The sequence below is a fragment of the Vitis vinifera genome, chromosome 4 (genome assembly GCF_030704535.1).
Source record: "Vitis vinifera cultivar Pinot Noir 40024 chromosome 4, ASM3070453v1".
NCBI classification, from domain to species: Eukaryota; Viridiplantae; Streptophyta; class Magnoliopsida; order Vitales; family Vitaceae; genus Vitis; species Vitis vinifera.
Genome location: NC_081808.1, coordinates 20,897,501 through 20,915,100, shown reverse-complemented (window position 1 = coordinate 20,915,100; position 17,600 = coordinate 20,897,501). Strand labels below are relative to the sequence as shown.

At 36.7% G+C, this 17,600-nt stretch overlaps 1 protein-coding gene and 1 long non-coding RNA gene across 7 annotated transcripts; both read right to left on the bottom strand.

Annotated features, from left to right (window-relative positions):
- Window positions 1-975: 975 nt before the first annotated feature.
- On the bottom strand, window positions 976-2,599 carry LOC100262474 (GATA transcription factor 5). The gene is made up of 3 exons (XM_002272726.4): window positions 2,431-2,599; window positions 1,987-2,331; window positions 976-1,904 (listed from the first exon to the last, which is right to left on the bottom strand). Exons 2-3 carry the CDS (start codon window positions 2,326-2,328, stop codon window positions 1,230-1,232), a joined length of 1,017 nt encoding a protein of 338 aa, XP_002272762.1. The 5' UTR covers window positions 2,329-2,331; window positions 2,431-2,599; the 3' UTR covers window positions 976-1,229.
- Window positions 2,600-5,279: 2,680 nt separating this feature from the next.
- LOC104879132 (uncharacterized) lies at window positions 5,280-14,660 on the bottom strand. 6 transcript variants are annotated; one of them, XR_002029856.2, is made up of 8 exons: window positions 14,444-14,660; window positions 8,850-8,915; window positions 8,521-8,636; window positions 7,534-7,621; window positions 6,275-6,344; window positions 6,129-6,193; window positions 5,848-5,994; window positions 5,280-5,764 (listed from the first exon to the last, which is right to left on the bottom strand). It is a non-coding gene; the product is annotated as an uncharacterized LOC104879132 (long non-coding RNA). The 6 variants fall into 6 exon arrangements; XR_785656.3 differs by having other exon boundaries at window positions 5,848-6,193; window positions 8,840-8,915; XR_785657.3 differs by having other exon boundaries at window positions 5,848-6,193.
- Window positions 14,661-17,600: the final 2,940 nt, after the last annotated feature.

Here is a 17,600-nt window from a genome sequence, read left to right as displayed (position 1 = left end):
AACCAACGGTCATGTTCTCAAAAGAATATAAACTAAACGTGGTGTTATCAAGAACACAATCACAAATATGTGAAAGGCAATTTTATTTTAACAAAATTAAAATTAAAAAATAAAATAAAATAAAGTGGATAATTCTCATACCCACTCCGAACAGGATGGGGCCACCCCTATTTTTGCAGCAACTTACGAAGCTTCAGGATATCATAAATGTCTGTGAAACTCCCGGGGTAGCATAAATAAACGGGTACCTGATAACTGAGGCAATCCCATTCAATTTGGCTCACATCATGACTTGTCAGCCTCTTGGCACCATAATTTTAAATGGTCTGATCGTAAACATAGACAAATTTGAACTTTAGAGCTTGCACTTTCAGTAAAAGCTTGGCTACATTTTTAGAACTTCTGGGTTGGTGAATCAAATTCCACCCTATAGTGAGTGCTATAGCCGATACATGTGGGAAAGTAGAGGTCCTGACTAGACCACAGCCAGCCTAAAAGGGTTAATTAAATATGGGGAAGGATTTGGACACAATCCATCTCATCTCAAAAACTCCAATCCCTTTTAACCAAGAAAAGCAAAGGATTGAGACCCTTTTGGGTTGGGTGATGTACACTTAGAATTCCACAAGGGAAAGGTACAACCAGATGTCATATTCATATTTTGAGATTACCACCGAAAAGAAATCTAGTGTGCGAATACCCATAAAATCGAAAGCCTCCCATCACGATTCACTCCCTCTGCAAAAAATAGAAAAATAGAAGGCCCCTTTCCCCTGCATCCTTATCTTCCTTGGGGATTCAGGGGATTCCCATACGCCATACCACACGCCAAAAACATTTTGGCGCTTGCTCACAAGCTTTTCGCTTTGCAACGGACGCCAGAAAAGCCTTCTGAACCGTTTCAATTTCACAATGCAAAACACACTCTCTCTCTCAATCAGACCAAATCACTAATTTAACGTCATGGCGAAACGGTAAAAGGAAATAAGAAATTAATTCTATTTTTAAAAAAGAAAAAAAGAAAAAAAAAGTACATTAAAGTCTTCCTAACCAGTTACATGACTAGAAACCTACCGCAACCACCACGGAAATGTACACTCGAACCGAAACTAACTCGGTCTAATTTGAACCGGGTCCTATGCACCCGGTTCATGAGCTATTCCTTCTTTCTTTTTTTTTAACTTTCCTCGGTTTTTTCTTTTACCTATCTAAGACTAAATAATTTCTCTTCAAAAACTTGGAACAGCCGGAGCTAAACCGGATTCAGGCCGGGTCACCTCCTTCTTCCGCCGCATTTCCAACACTTTCCGGTGGTGATTTGAATGAATTTCGCTAGAAAAAGTTGGGCTACATGCTGGTCTATACTCAGGCAAGAGTCGGCCGGACTTGTAGCGAACCCCACATGCGTTGCAGAGGGTTTTGGCACCGAGCGGACCGGTTCTCCACTGTGGGGTCTTCTGGACCCCACAATGGCTGCACCGGTGGGGGGTCGGCTGCGCACTGCCACTGGCTTCCGGGTCCAGTCTTTTCTTGTGCTTCTTCGCCGGCGGCTTTACGGCCGAGTGAAACGATTCCACGTTCTGACACGTGTTGGGGTAGATGAGCCAAGGCGAGGAAAGGGACGAAGAAGAGGAAGACGAAGACGAGGAGGATGATTCCGTAAGCGACGGAGAACCCATAGACCAAACCCGACCGCCTGTTCTCGCTCGTTTGCTTCTAGCCTTGGCTGGAAATGGAGTCTTCAGGCACGACTTTATCTGCAACGGCGTTTCCGGTTCAGGGGGGTTTTCCGTTTGGTTCTGGGCCTTCTCTGTTAGGGTTCCGTGGGGGAAAGGTGCGGAGTATTCCGAGAAGGAATCCTCTACAAAATGAGACAACCATTCAAGGTCCGCCAAATCATCCGCCTGTAAAAATGGTTCCTTTTCTTAGCCACAGAGCAAAAACCCTTTGGAAAAGACGATTTTTTCAGGGGGAGAGGAGCCATACCGGAACTGTGAGTTCGGTAGCGGGAACGGAAGGGAACTCGTCTTTCACGGAGAAAGTTGTAGTAGTAAGGTTGGAGTTATCGTTCTCCGTTAGTTCCCCACGAGGGGAAAGGGAGCCGCAGCCCTTGTCCTCGTCTTCTTCATCTTCTTCTTGGAAGAGTCCTTCTCCAATACCTCCATTTGTGAAGTCTAGAAGGTCGTCTATAGAGAAGTCATCACCAGAAACACCGCTTTGCCCATTTCCCATGCACATATCATCCATACACGCCGGTTGTTGGGTCAATTTAAAGGCCAACTCCGGCCTAACCACACTGCTCTTCAGGGCCTTCTCAACGCATTCCATTTCCTGTTACAAATTTTAAAAAAAAAAACCTTAACAATCATTCACAAAAAGCCCCCATTAAAAAAAAATACATCTTTTTCGGTCCATTATAGACAAACTCACCTGAGAGGAAGAGAGCTACAACAAATGAAAGAAGATGAGAAGGAGAGGGAGAGGGAGAGGGAGACGCAGGAGGAGGGGGAGGAGTGATGATAAAGCGGTGGAATTGTAAAGAAAAGGGGTGGTGAGTTGGGTAAAGCATTGAATGAAAGGGCTGTCCCAAATACTAAAAGTGCCAGTTACTTGCCATCCCTTAATTTCTTTTTGTTTTTTAAAATTTCTCTTCGATATCTATCCATATTCTGCCCTTTACGTATTTATTTCCCCACTTAAACACGATCCAATGTGTAACCGTACCCCATACACTCATTTTTCTTTTCTTTAATCTTTATTTTAATTTTTCTGGTAAAATCACCTTTGGGACCGCCCACATGCAATCCGCAGCAACTCTGTAACTTCTTCTATTATTTCCGACTGTTTTCAATTTTTAATCATCATAAATACATACATTTTAATTTTAAAATTATTATTAAAAAAAAAGACTTGAAAATAATATGGTGTTGGCCGGCCCACCAAAACCAACTCGGTGATTACCCACGAAACAGCCACCTTTCTGTTTTTTTCCATCTCATACTTTTCTTCTTTTGGAAGAGTTCACCCATCCCTTTTGACTAATTTACGTGAATTGCCAACCGTGTTGATTGCCGCTCCTTCCGGTGGTTTACCTTTCCCTTTCCCGCTCCTTCCTTTCTAATTTTGTTGCACTTTGCCCATTAAGACAAAATCTATCCCACCCAGTTGTTCTCTTTTTCTTTCTCTTACCAATCTCTCTCCCTTTTTCACACTCAAAATATTTTTTTATCTCACTTTAAAAGTTGTACCACAAGCTCTTTCCTTTTCTTTTCTTTTTTTTCTTTTAAAGTTGATATGGGATTAATGAATGGTTTAAATCTTTTGTCTTCACAATGGTTGAAGAATGTCTGCCTGAATGTGTCTCCTTCCCAAACTCGGGTTTGGGAGAGTTTATAAGAAGAAATCCACCTAATGGATTTAGGTTGTAGAATTGGAGTTTTCCTTTTTAGAGTCATGAGTTGGGGACCCAATGATATTGGTAGGTCTAATAATTTTATTACACATGAAGGCAGGACCATGCCCTTTGTCTCTATTGGTGATGCTATGGACTTCGATTTTTGCTAATCCACCATTGTTTTGACAATTAATGGTCGAAGCAAATTATTATATACTGAAAATATTTGGTAATTTATACTTTTCTAATTCTTCGTTGAATGCTATAAATTATTGTAGAAGTGACTGACCAACATTAGAGAATATTATTAATGACTACGGGTCAAACCGGGTTCACTTTGGATTGTACCAACCCGGTCATAAGCACACACTACGCAATCTAATATGTAATTACTGGAGTACCCCTGGTGATGAACAAAGGTGGAGACAGGACATGCCTTGGAAGCAAAGGGAGGAAAAGAGAGACGGGGCCAGCTTTTGTCGCCAAGCTGGCCAACTGGAATGATTCTCCTCCTCTCTGATAAAACAAGGGCAATATAGGAATCATGGTTGGCTCCATGTAAACCTGCGAAGGGCAGTCGGTAATATTGATTGAAAATCAGGGGTGTTTCCGTCAAGAAGAGAAATATTTTTTGGGAAAAAACATTAACTGTAAAACAAGTCTAATACGTATACCCAGATTCCCCAAGACGACTATTTTTGACCATGTAAACATTGGACAGCCGGCTCCAGTCATTTTCAGCCGGCTGGACATCTTCGTCTTACGTGTTGTGCTCTCATTGGACGGATGATGCCACCTATCCACAATTCTTCATTTTCGAGGATTTTTGTTTTTATTGTTGGTTTTTTAAAAGAATTTTGAAAATTTGAAATTTAGAGGGCGGCTATGGGGCGCTCCTGTTTTTACTCTTATACACACTCTGAATAGTACAGAGCAAAGTATGATTTTACGGAAATGTCCTTAGTGTTGAGAGGAGGACAAAGTACGGAACCTTCTTATTTTTCCAATGAGAGGTTTCTACTTTCTAAAGCTGTTCCCTTCTCGAGGTCGGGTCCCACCGGATAATTCCCATTTCCATGTTTTCAAAGTTAAAACTATGGGCCGGGCTGTGTGAGATATCATTTGTGTCTCTCTGTTTTTTTTTTAATGGGTCAAGGTTAAAAGCCCACCTCTGTTTGAAATGCGAATTCGAATTTGGAACGGTTCTACCTACCATGGGTCCCTTGGGTTATGGGCGGGAAGGAGAAAGTCAGACACAAAATCATGTGACCAATTCGAGTGGTTGATCCTTTCGGATTTCGAAATCAATTTTTCCCGGTATTTGGAACATAAAAACATGGGCTTTGGGTGGGTGTTTGGAGTGTACCCAAAAATATCAATTCATCACATCACGGGCAATTTAACCCTAGAGAATGGGTGTGTATCAGCATATAACCATCTGCACGTAATTTATGGGCACAAAAAGGGGACCATCCCTCTCCCGCAAGCAAAAGTTTCAGCTGCTTAGACTATAAATTCTTTATGGGGTGTTGTGTCTCATCTTTCCAACTTTTCTCAAAAACCCCCTCTTTCTCTCTCCTTTCCAGACAGCAATCACCAATGGCCTACACGCCTTTCTCTTTGCACTCACATGTAACATTCTGTGGGTTCTCACTTCTTTGCACTCCAAGGTATAAAGCGCCAACTACTGAGGGATTTGGTTCTGAACTGTGATTGAGCCCACTGGGAAATGGGCCTCACTCTGGACACCTGTTTGTTTGAATGGGTAGCCAATGGCCCATAACAAGCTTGGAATTATTCCACAATGAGATAAACTTTAAATTTGGGAGTTAGAAGAAAATTGTTGAATAATTCAAGAGAGAATCAATTAAAAATAAATTATAGATACTAGAAATGCACCTATCAAGTTTATTGTTCTTATCCTCCTTCGAAGAGCATCCTCGTTGCTTTGATTCAACGCAATCAGATAAGCTATACAATCCCATACAAGACTTTTCTCAGGTTCTTCACACCATGCACACGGGGCTCATCCGGGACAGTCCACAAATCAATTTATGCTGATGATTCACCAGACATCTGTCATAGCCCAGATGTAGTCTCATCTTACATCAATCTAGGTTTTTTATGTCTAAAGCCAGTAAGTTAAGAGCTAAGTATGTAATAAGTGATGTACTCAGGGTTGAAGAGATATGGGCATCCATGTGGCAGAAATCAGATTACATCACAACCGCAGGGAACCCAGGAGTAGCCAATTCCACAAAGAAAAAGCAAATTCAGTTTCCAAGGAAATCAAATGGAGCTTAAGTGATACTGAATTGGAAGGTCGCTTTGCAAAGAGCTGAGTGCAAGCAGAATGAAGAATGCTACAATCTGCAACAAAAACCCATATGATACGTGGGTATTCAGCAAGGTTGTTGGAAAGATAGACTAGCATCAGGAGATTCAGGACTCACCAGAGCTGAATTATGACTTGGTGGGTTACAGTGTAAGATCTGATGCAACACAACTCGTTGTGGAAATAGGTTGGGTTGTTAAGAAGAATTGTAGGCTTATTAAGAAATGCCTAAAGCGAAACCTTCAATTTCTAATCAAATCACCTCCTGCTTCCAAAAGGTGTGTTGATTATTTAGTACATCACCTGACCAACAAGCCTATAAAGTCTGACCTACTGCATTCTGATTGTTTGCTGCAGGAACCAAAGATTAGAATGACTAGGCAAAGAATGAAAGTATACCTATCATTCCGCACCCCTGATTCCCTGCTCAGTGGTTTTCTAGCATTGGGATCAATCTGCTCAACCTACAATAGATAATGGATGCTGAGATCCTTGATAGAAATCTAAAGAAAACAATAATAGAAGAATTGACTTATAACATGAACCTTTTCACAAGTTTCAAAAGATAGTTGTTCAGAAGTTTGTCATAATGAAAGTTACTTTCATCCTTCTCCTCTTCCACCACCATGCCAGAAAAGTCAAAAAGATAAGACTACAGAAAACCCTCCACTACAAGAGCACAAAGCAAGTGATGGGATGAAAACAAGAAGACAAGTGATTTGTAAGTCTAATCCATCTTCTTATCACAAGCCGTAGAAAGTGACAAGCAAGCGCAAACTAATGCTATCACAAGAACAGGTTTATTGATGTTGAATAAAATTATCAATACAACCACCTTGCAACTAAGATAGAACAATTGCTTTAGCAATGATAATGTTTGAAATCAAATCCCACAGTCTAATGGAATTCAGTCTCTAACTTGGTAGAGTGGAGTCCTTATTTGGTTTTGGTTAGACATCAGTTTGTGCCTAGAGGAAGGTAAACAGAGCTTCCTTCTTCTAACTTATAACATGTAGCCAGCCAAAGAGATAGGTGGTGGGTGCATGCAACGAATTCTTCTGAGTAGATGAAAAGGTCCAAAAGGCAAAAAGGAGGATCTAACAGCTAGGACAAATGCATAATTCTCTAATGTGCACTCCCCTCAAAGCATGGACCAGCTGCTCTTTTGCAGCATGTTGTAAAGGAAGTATAACTCTATGCTCCACTGTTCTGTTTCCTAAAGTGGTTGAGAACTTAGACAATGAAGCCACCCAATGCTAATGACTCCTGGCTGGCTGGAATTTTCTATGACATGGAGAGAGAACTACTTCCAACGAAGTAACCCTCAGCTAAACCATTGTGTCACATTTTCTCCTCCTCTTTGTTTATCCTAAATTGATACAACAGCCTTTTAGCTTCATTATTCAGTGGATCAGGGCTAATTCATTCTTTGGCTTGGACAATAAGTTGGTATTAATGTTCCTTATATTTTTATGAAAAAATATGAGCATAGATGATAAACTAAGCATCTTTTTCTCCCATCAAATAATAGTATGGTAATTGATCTAAAGGTTCACATCTAAAAACACTTTTTGAGATAAACATTAAGACCCCGTTTGGCACTGATTTTAGGAAACACTTTCAATATTTTTAACACTTCAAAAATTTTATCATTCAAGTGTTAAAAAGATTAGAAACGTTTTTTAGAATCACTATCAAACACATTCTAAGTACACAGTTAATTCCAATATCAATGGACATAATAAAAAGGGGCATGTTCTCATGCCAAGTCAACACCACATGTAGTAAGTTTAAAACAGTATACCTTGGACTTCAACAAACAAGAGAATTGAAGAAAGCACCACAACATCATAGAACATTGTTCTAGTTGGGTATAACTTTAACAGCAGGACCTGGAATAGGAATATAAAGAGGAAAAAACCTTATGAGAAAAGAAGGAAAAAAAAAAAAAAAACTCTTAGAAAGGAGACACCATCCTGCTAGAATATAACCACAAACTTCCAAAATAGCACAGAACAAGAACAGAACTTTCCCTGCTAATAAAGAACCTGTGAAGATATCAATTTGACCCAAAAGTTTAAGCTTTTAGATAATAGCAAACAACAGATAGGATCATTTAAATTTTAAATAAATGGAAGAATAAACAAATAGAAACTCAAACTCAAAATCTTCAAAATCCAAAGTTTTAATACTATGTTAAGCTACCAGTTTGACTCAAAACTCAAGCTTTTAGATAATTGAGCAACAATGTATATCAGGCAAACAGAAACATAGTCCATGGGGGCGGTTGCAATCATTTGTTTAAGCCATCCAACCTACATAGAAATAACAAGGCTCAAACAAATAATTCATACTGGAAATCCAGGTCCAGGAATAGCCTAGTAGTTTAGTAACACCAGAATTTGTCCAGCCCAAACCTGAATTTAGTATTGAATTATTGTGCACCCCAAAAGACTAGTTTAGATAGTATCCTGTTGAAAATCTGGGTCTGCCTGGTCCAACCTGAATCCAAATTGTTTCCATCTTGATACCACAACATCCAACTAGGCTATTGAAATAAAAGTCATAGATGACAATTCCCACTTGAAACAAAAACTAAAGTCTATGACATAATGATCATCCAAATAATTGATATAAATCACCAGGTAACTTTGATATGCTTTTCCAGTATATGACACATCACACTAACAGTTAAAGTCTTTTAATTGATGTTTGCTGTCCATATTGACCAACTAAACAGATAGAATTTTGCATCTTAACCAAGACAAAGCCTCAAAATTTTCTACTCCACCTGACACAATTTCAACTGTAGTTTCCAGAAATGTTCAGCAAATATCAATAAGGTTTATTGTAGTCCCTATTGTCTCAGATATCACCCTTGCCATAACTTGATGAAGCAACCAAAACCTACACCATAAAAAATCTCACTGAAAATGGCAGTATGGGCACTAGGGTGCAGTTAAGGAAAAGTTTAGACTAGTGACCAGCAGGATCACATGCTAAGTTGACACTAGGAAAGATGCAATGACCATCAACATAAAATCAATAACATAGTAGTAAGGTCATTTGACCCAAAACTGTAGCAGAAGACAATTTTCAAAGAATCTCACCATGTCTCACCTTTACCACTCCTCAGAAGACTTCAATATCGTTCTAACATACTGCTAGTTTTCCAATTGCCATGTTCTGGTACAAGTAGGCATATAAATTCAGATGAAGGCTTCCAACTAAACATATCATAAATTAAATAAGTTCAAATGCGCAAAAGTTATTATTAGTCACACAATTTACCTGCACCCGGAACCAATATTCTAGCACCAGCCTATTCTTATAACAATGTCAAATATGCTATGGAATGAGTGGTCACAAAGGATGAAAATATCGGATATTCGCAGAATATCGATGGTTGGATTTTTCAGAAATGTCATATGGAAGTTTTGGGGAAAAATTTTCGATGAATGGAAATTGATCAAAACTTAAAGAAATATTGAAAAAAAAAAAAAGCTGATAAAACAAGCAATGATACACATATTGAAGTTGTTTCTTTTAAAAAAACAATGTATGTATAATGATTTTTGATGTTCGACAATAATACTTGAAAGAAGTATGAATTTTGAGATGTGGAGGTAAAAAATTGATTTCATTAAATATCAGTACTTTATACAAATTACATTCCGATAGTTCCATTTAATACCAAAATGAGGACTAATGTGATTCCACAATGCTTAGGATAAAGGAAGACCATCTTCATATGGATGATATTGGCACCACAAGATGGAGTTTACATTATAATTGTAAGTAGAATATGTCAAGCATAATTCTCTTTGTTCCTTCCCTCTACCTTTCCATAGATGGGAAACTATGAGTTCACCAATGTGTTTGTTTGGAATCCTCATTGCGTATGATCTGGAATGTCATATGATATTTGTGGAGGAGGATGGTTAAATATATCGTAGTCCTGGTAAGTTCATCTCATATTGTGGAGTCTATCAATAACCCTAATTTTAAGGAGGATAAACATTGGCCTTATTTGATAAGTCACTATGTTGAGTCCCTATACTTGTGGACTCAAAGCTCGCAGAAACTCCTTATCAAATGTTGGCAGCCTCTGATGGGTCTCAGTCCCACCATGTCTCCGCTCTCTATCAGATTTTCTAATAACTCCTATATACTTATACCAACTTTTGTAGAGCCATGGAATGAGATCAAGGTGAATTTTGGGCAAAATGAGAGCAAGGTAGATTTCAAGTGATATTTGGATGGAATGGGATCAAAACGAGGTTATTTATAGCCAAAATCTGGGCTAAAATAGCCATTTAGAAGCCCATTAGCCATTATTGTACGTTTCTGACTGTTAGATCATGTTTAAATTAAAATCTAACCATTGGATCAAAGGAGAAGCATCCTCGTGACATTTTTGGAAAAAATTGGCAATTTAATCAATGATATATCAGCAAAATATCAGAAAACTTTTGTCTGGGCCATCTGATAGTCTCCAATGCTGATTTTTTTGCCATTTTTTGGTGAAAATTGCTAGAAAATCAGCCACTTCTAGCTTTCTACGTGGCTTTCCTATCAAGGTCCTCTACTGTCCAAAATTCTGGATCAAAATTCAGAAAATTTTGTGGAAATTTGCTTCCTTGTGGGTCACTAATAGAATCAAAGGAAGGCCAAATGTGTTTTAACTACATAATGTGGTAAAACTGATGTTTCCTAGGGTTACATTTTTGTATTAACGCATTGTACAAAACCAAAATTTAACCTTTTATAATTTACCATACACTCAAATTACATTAGTCACAAACCTAATTATTAACTTTAATTAAAGAATAATATTTCTAAGGAATCGATTAAAACTATCCAAATTTGGTGTTTCTAATCCTTATAAATAGAATTAATTCCAAAAATTCCAAGACAAGTCAAAAAGGCAATTTATAAGAAAAGGGTTGGAGAGGAACTCTTCAAGGGAGATCCAAAGCTTTTTTGATCTTCAAAGAAGGCTTCAACAAATCTTCAATTTCTTCAACATATCTTTCAAATTGTCAAGATATTCAAACCATCAAGGTTCAAGCATTAAGATCAAAGTCTACCAAAGAATCTTTGATCTAAGATCAAGGTGCACAAGCCAAGTCGATGTTGTTCAAGTCAAGGCAAGGTCCAAGTCAAACTAAAGCCCAAGTCACACCAAGGCCCAAGTCATGTTAAGATCCAAGTCAAGTCAAGGTCTAAATCACGCCAAAGCCCAAGTCCCATTAAGACTCAAAACTAAACAAAGTCTAGGCCCAAATTAGGCTCAAGCTTCTTCAAACCCTCAATTAACAACTAGAGAAGGAAGAATAGAGGACAAAATAAATATTGTACCTACACCATTCTTCTAATCAATAAAAATCCAAATTGACTACATAATAATTTTTCCTAAAGAGAAATCTATGTGTACACATGTAAAATAAGGTAAATAAAATTACATAGAAAACTTTTTTCTTGCTAGTTATAGAATTGCAAGAAACATGAGCTCTTTACTAAGTCCAAGTTTGGTTAATATGCTACAAAATACTTCTGATCACTTTTCTAATTAAAAACACATTTGAATTAGTACACGTAACAAGAACACATGTTAAAAAAATTGGCATCTAAAAAGGCTTTAACTTTATAAGAAAAATTAAACATCCAAAAGAGTTCCAAATCAAACCAAAACATATAACTAATAGCCTAATACAGAAAGAAACATTAAAATTCAAGAATATAATTTACAAGTTAATAGTAATACTAGAACAACACCAATGAGGACAATGACAAATCAAATGCATGTTTTTCGTGTTATGATGAATGCCAAGTGATATGACTCAATGCACCAATCCATGCAAATCCAATACCCCTACCCTATCGCTCAAGATCAACTTTTAGTTACTAGTCTCAGTCAATCTTGTCACAGCTAGAGTAGATTTCTGATTCACTCAAAGCAATGAAAATGTAGAGTGCAAGTGGAAACTCTAGGAAAAAGATTGGAAGCCAATCATAAAGGCACAGGACCTAAACCTTCTCATGCACATCCCAATGTTGATTGGTAATAGGACAAAAAGAAAGATCTAACCTATGAATCAATGATTACTTACATTGTTGAAATAGCACTCCAACAAGAATCCCTAACTGGTAATTAACAAAACAAATTCTAGGGTAAGAAATTACCTTGTTCTAGATCTAAATGTAAAGTTGAAATTTTGATAAAATTGGCACATGAGAATTTTATACTCCTTCATACCATCTAGACATAAAGGAAACCACGTAATAATAGACAATTGACCGCTTCAACTGCTGAAAGCTCTAAATGATAATTCCAGATTCTCTATCACTCTCTATCAGGGAAATTATTTGTCTTATAAGCATCATGTTCTAGGTCAAACTACAAGCTTTTCGAAAGAACAAAAGGAAAATGGGCAAGCATCATCCAAGAACATCAGTAATCCTTAAAAAACGCCCACTTGCCCAGTGATAAGCCTGAAATATCATTCCTCCTCATTAAAGGTTCATGAAGATGTAGACAGAGAAAGAGAAAGAGGGGGAGGAATGGAGCCATCTTACTAATCCTTTTCTGTTAGAGATGATGATAAAATCTAAACAAAATGAGGCCATATTAATCAGATCTGATCCTTCATCAAAACATTCCATGAAGTGCTCTTTAAACCTCGAAGATCAACTACCCTATTGAAAATTATAAACCATCAACTTTTAATCATACTATCAAAAATTAAAAGCAAAACCAGAGGCAGAAATTGTCAAACTATATGTAGGGACTTGCAATAAGCCGCCATTTGGTGTATGCACTGTCCCCTCACAGTTTTAGTGAGTAACCACACTACTTCGTCTACACCGATAATGTTTACTCCCTCAATATATATAAAAGATTTAGCAATCTGGATGCTCAAGCAGAAAAGGTTTGAAAAGTCCTTTACAAAAGGAAAAAAAGAAAAAGAAAAAAACAGACTACACTCAATTGACTGAAACTAAGGAATATAAAATGTGGGGCAATAATATGTCACAAATATCAAAATACAAAAGGTGATCCATATGGCCTGTGACTGACTTTAAGTTATCTATCCAATATTATAGAATCATATAGGAGTCAAATATAATTTGTTTTCAACTGCTTCAGTGTACAGAACATTAACCTGCCATTCAAATATGTAATGTATCAAAATCCAAGTTTTCAGTAGCAGAGCACATACTAACTTGGGCAAAATTTTCATCTAAGAAGTTATAAAATAAAAAATTAATCCCTTGAGTTGAAAATTTTGATTTATTTCAACCACTATGATTGAGTATAACATTGTTAAGCTGCCAAGCTTTCTAAAAGAATACCTCATGGGGGGGAAATAGTAGAAGGGACTCGAACTTAAGATCTCTAATTAATCACAGCTTCGATACCTTGTTGAGTTACCAAGTTCCCTAAAAGCTTAAATAGCTAGGTTACAGGACCACAATGCATATCAAGCTAACAAACATAACATAAAAAAACCCATATAACATAAATGTGGCCATGGTTTGCTTTGCTAGAGACAATAGGAAACTTCAGAGTTCCTGCCTCTTTTTAAAGCTTATTCAGTATTTAAGATCTGTGAGAATTCACGGTTAGAAAACATTAGAGTGTCAGTATTTGTCTAACATGTGACAACCAAATTTCCGAAAAGGATGAAGGTTATGAACATTATAAAGGAAAAACTAATTCAGTAAAGACAACGATGACAATCCAAATATAATTACTTGGAGAAACAATTAAACCAACGCTAAGCTGCAAATGAAGAGAGAAAATAAAGAAAAACAACTTAGGTAGCTAGAAATCACAATTCACATTTTCACCACATGACCAGAATTTTAATGTTGGAGAATATACGAGCAAACTCAACCCCACCCGCATGTGCCCATACCTTGAGATTACTATCTACTGATCTAGACTAGAAGATAAGGTGTTCAGAATTTACCAAATGTGTGTTTATATCCCTAATCAATTCCCAAACTGCATATTGCTGAAATTTTCTAGCATGTAAGCAGTCACTAGCAGGCTATTTTACTAGCAATGCTGCCCTTGTGACATCGGCATTTATGGGTAGAGACATTGCGACGGTAAAAACCACGGAGGCATAGACATGATGCCACCCGACTACTGAAGGTTCTTCAGTATATCATATGGTTTCTAAATTCATGTATATCCTCAAAAATCTTTCTGGCCTGAATCTGAATACCGCCAAAATTTCAAATCCTTTATGAATTTAGCTAGATGAAGACGAAGTTATCTAAGTTCACCAACGAACTTTCCATATTCTACTAAAGAGAGCTGATATTCATCTTATCTTCAAGCCAATTTGAGCACCCAGTAAGAATTTGAAAGTGGCCGGCAAGACTTTATGAGTAGCGGCACCACCCCAAAAGTGCCCCACCATCTGGCATTAAGAAACCCTATTTGTGAAACAGACTGATACTTTCAATAACAAAGACTTATAACTGATTGTTCGTGGGGTCGCTGATAAGATCCAAAAAATGAAAAAATAAAACGATATCTGTGGCTGTAGATTAATGTAGCATGCAGAAAACCCCAGCCACATAAATAAAATGCCCAAATGCCTCTGAAACCTACATATGCTATCATAGCAAAAACTCCAAAACCTCTCCCTAAAACCAATCAAATCAAAACAAAACAAATACAGAGGAAAAAGACAAACCTGCTGGAGAATTGTGTAATGTATTGCAACAGGCCGTGCTTCTCCGCTTTCCTGGCCGCCATCTTCAGTTTCAGAAGAAATCCTCCCAAACTTGCGACCTAATTTAGAGTTAGGGGCAATGTGCTTTCAAGCTGGTAACGATTGTTCTGACTTATAAAAAAGATTGTATAAAGCTCTTTTACAACAAAAAAAAAAAAATATATGGAAGTGCGTCTGATAGAAGAACTCCCAACCAAGATTTTTATTTTTAATATTCTAAAGTGATGACGTCATCATGTGAAGTGGTCGGTGACACTCTTTTAATTGACAAATATTGTATTACATTGGGTGTGCTAAAAAAATTCCCCCCCATTCTTAGCAATAACATTTATAGATTTAAATGAATAAAATTTAATTTTTAAAAAAATTAAAATGGAAGTAGGAATAAAAGGTTGGTAATTGCAGGGTAAGTGAACATAAAACATTAATTGTTGTGTTTCGATTTGATTCTTTACTTCTTCTTTTTTTTTTTTATGTATTTTTAATGTTTCGTTTTTCTCTATTTGATTAGTGAGAAAGTTGAGGAATTGAGGGCAAACAAACTCATGAACCACTTTTATCCTCATATCCACTTATCCAAACATTTAGGTATTATTTTAACAAAAAAATAAATTGCTTTAAAAACTTACCAAGCACTGTAAGACCTGTTAGTGGGAGCTGCAGATGGTGAGTAGATAAAATAATAATTAGTGTTTTGGATTAAAAAAAAATAGAAACTTTGGGATAAAAGTCCTACTAATGGAAAGAAAAGTTGTTGACATGGAGTTAAAATATTAGTTTGGCAATTACTTTGAACTATGCAATATTTTGGTTTATTTTGGCTTCAAACTCTTAGTAATGAATACGTAATAGTAATTTCATAATTAGAGTGGGTACCATAATGATCTGTAGTATCCATAATGAGGTACCAACACAAGTTAACTTTATGACGATTGTGTTTTTGAGAATACAACTATACAATTGTATTCACAAAAATACAGATCGTGTTATTGACAACACGAAAACATGGTTTTGAAAAATATTTTTCTATTACAATAAATTATTATCCCGAACAATTAAGAGGTAGTACATGAATTCATAGTAGAAGACAAAAGCCAATGAGTGTACTAGGAGAATTCAAGTAAAAATTCAGTGTAACAACAACCGCTGTAATAATTTATATTTGTTACTCAATTTCTCTGATCGGGACATTATGTGAAATTTTAATCACTCTAGTGAAGATTACTTATATAAATTAAAGTCAAAGTGTCAAGTTTTCTTAGTGAGGAATGTTCAAATACTTTTAATCTAACATTGTATCTTTCAAACATAAATATATTTAGTACATCACCTGACCAACAAGCCTATTTAGTCTGACCTACTGCATTCTGATTGTTTGCTGCAGGAACCAAAGATGAGAATGACTAGGCAAAGAATGAAAGTATACCTATCATTCCGCACCCCTGATTCCCTGCTCAGTGGTTTTCTAGCATTGGGATCAATCTGCTCAACCTACGATAGATAATGGATGCTGAGACCCTTGATAGAAATCCAAAGAAAACAATAATAGAAGAATTGACTTATAACATGAACCTTTTCACAAGTTTCAAAAGATAGTTATTCAGAAGTTTGTCATAATGAAAGTTACTTTCATCCTTCTCCTCTTCCACCACCATGCCAGAAAAGTCAAAAAGATAAGACTACAGAAAACCCTCCACTACAAGAGCACAAAGCAAGTGATAGGATGAAAACAAGAAGACAAGTGATTTGTAAGTCTAATCCATCTTCTTATCACAAGCAGTAGAAAGTGACAATTAGCAAGCACAAACTAATGCTATCACAAGAACAGGTCTATTGGTGTTGAATAAAATTATCAATACAACCACCTTGCAACTAAGATAGAACAATTGCTTTAGCAATGATGATGTTTGAAATCAAATCCCACGGTCTAATGGAATTAGAGTGGAGTCCTTATTTGGTTTTGGTTAGACATCAGTTTGTGCCTAAAGGAAGGTAAACAGAGCTTCCTTCTTCTAACTTATAACATGTAGCCAGCCAAAGAGATAGGTGGTGGGTGCACGCAACGAATTCTTCTGAGCATATGAAAAGGTCCAAAAGGCAAAAAGGAGGATCTAACAGCTAGGAGAAATGCATAATTCTCTAATGTCCACGCCCCTCAAAGCATGGACCAGCAGCTCTTTTGCAGCATGTTATAAAGGAAGTACAACTCTATGCTCCACTGTTCTGTTTCCTAAAGTGGTTGAGAACTTAGACAATGAAGCCACCCAATGATAATGACTCCTGGCTGGCTGGAATTTTCTATAACATGGAGAGAACTACTTCCAACGAAGTAACCCTCAGCTAAACCATTTAGTGTCACATTTTCTCCTCCTCTTTGTTTATCCTAAATTGATACAACAGCCTTTTAGCTTCATTATTCATTCTTTTGGCTTGGACAACAAGTTGGTATTGATATCCCTTATATTTTTATGAAAAAATATGAGCATAAATGATAAAATAAGCATCTTTTTCTCCCATCAAATAATAGTATGGTAATTGATCTACAGGTTCACATCTAAAAACACTTTTCAAAATAAACATTAAGATCTCATTTGATAGTAATTTTAGGAAACACTTCCAATATTTTTAATACTTCAAAAAATTTATCATTCAAGTGTTAGAAAGATTAGAAACGTTTTTTAGAATCATTATCAAACACACTCTAAGCACACAGTTAATTCCAATATCAATGGACATAATAAAAAGGGACATGTTCTCATGCCAAGTCAACATCACATGTAGTAAGTTTAAAACAGTATACCTTGGACTTCAACAAACAAGAGAATTGAAGAAAGCAACATCATAGAACATTGATCTAGTTTGGTATAACTTTAACAGCAGGACCTGGAATAAGAATATAAAAAGGAAAAAACCTTATGAGAAAAGAGGGAGAAAAAAGACTCTTAGCAAGGAGACACTATCCTGCTAGAATATAACCACAAACTTCCAAAATAGCACAGAACAAGAACAGAACTTTCCCTGCTAATAAAGAACCTGTGAAGATATCAATTTGACCCAAAAGTTTAAGCTTTTAGATAATAGCAAACAACAGATAGGATCGTTTAAAATTTAAATAAAT

What these genes read in the sequence shown, in the direction of transcription:
- LOC100262474 (XM_002272726.4), bottom strand. Translation starts at nt 2,328, where the DNA reads ATGGAATGCGTTGAGAAGGCCCTGAAGAGCAGTGTGGTTAGGCCGGAG. An exon ending in CTACCGAACTCACAGTTCCG is followed by an intron (nt 1,905 to 1,986) that starts GTATGGCTCCTC and finishes CCATTTTTACAG; the next exon opens with GCGGATGATTTGGCGGACCT.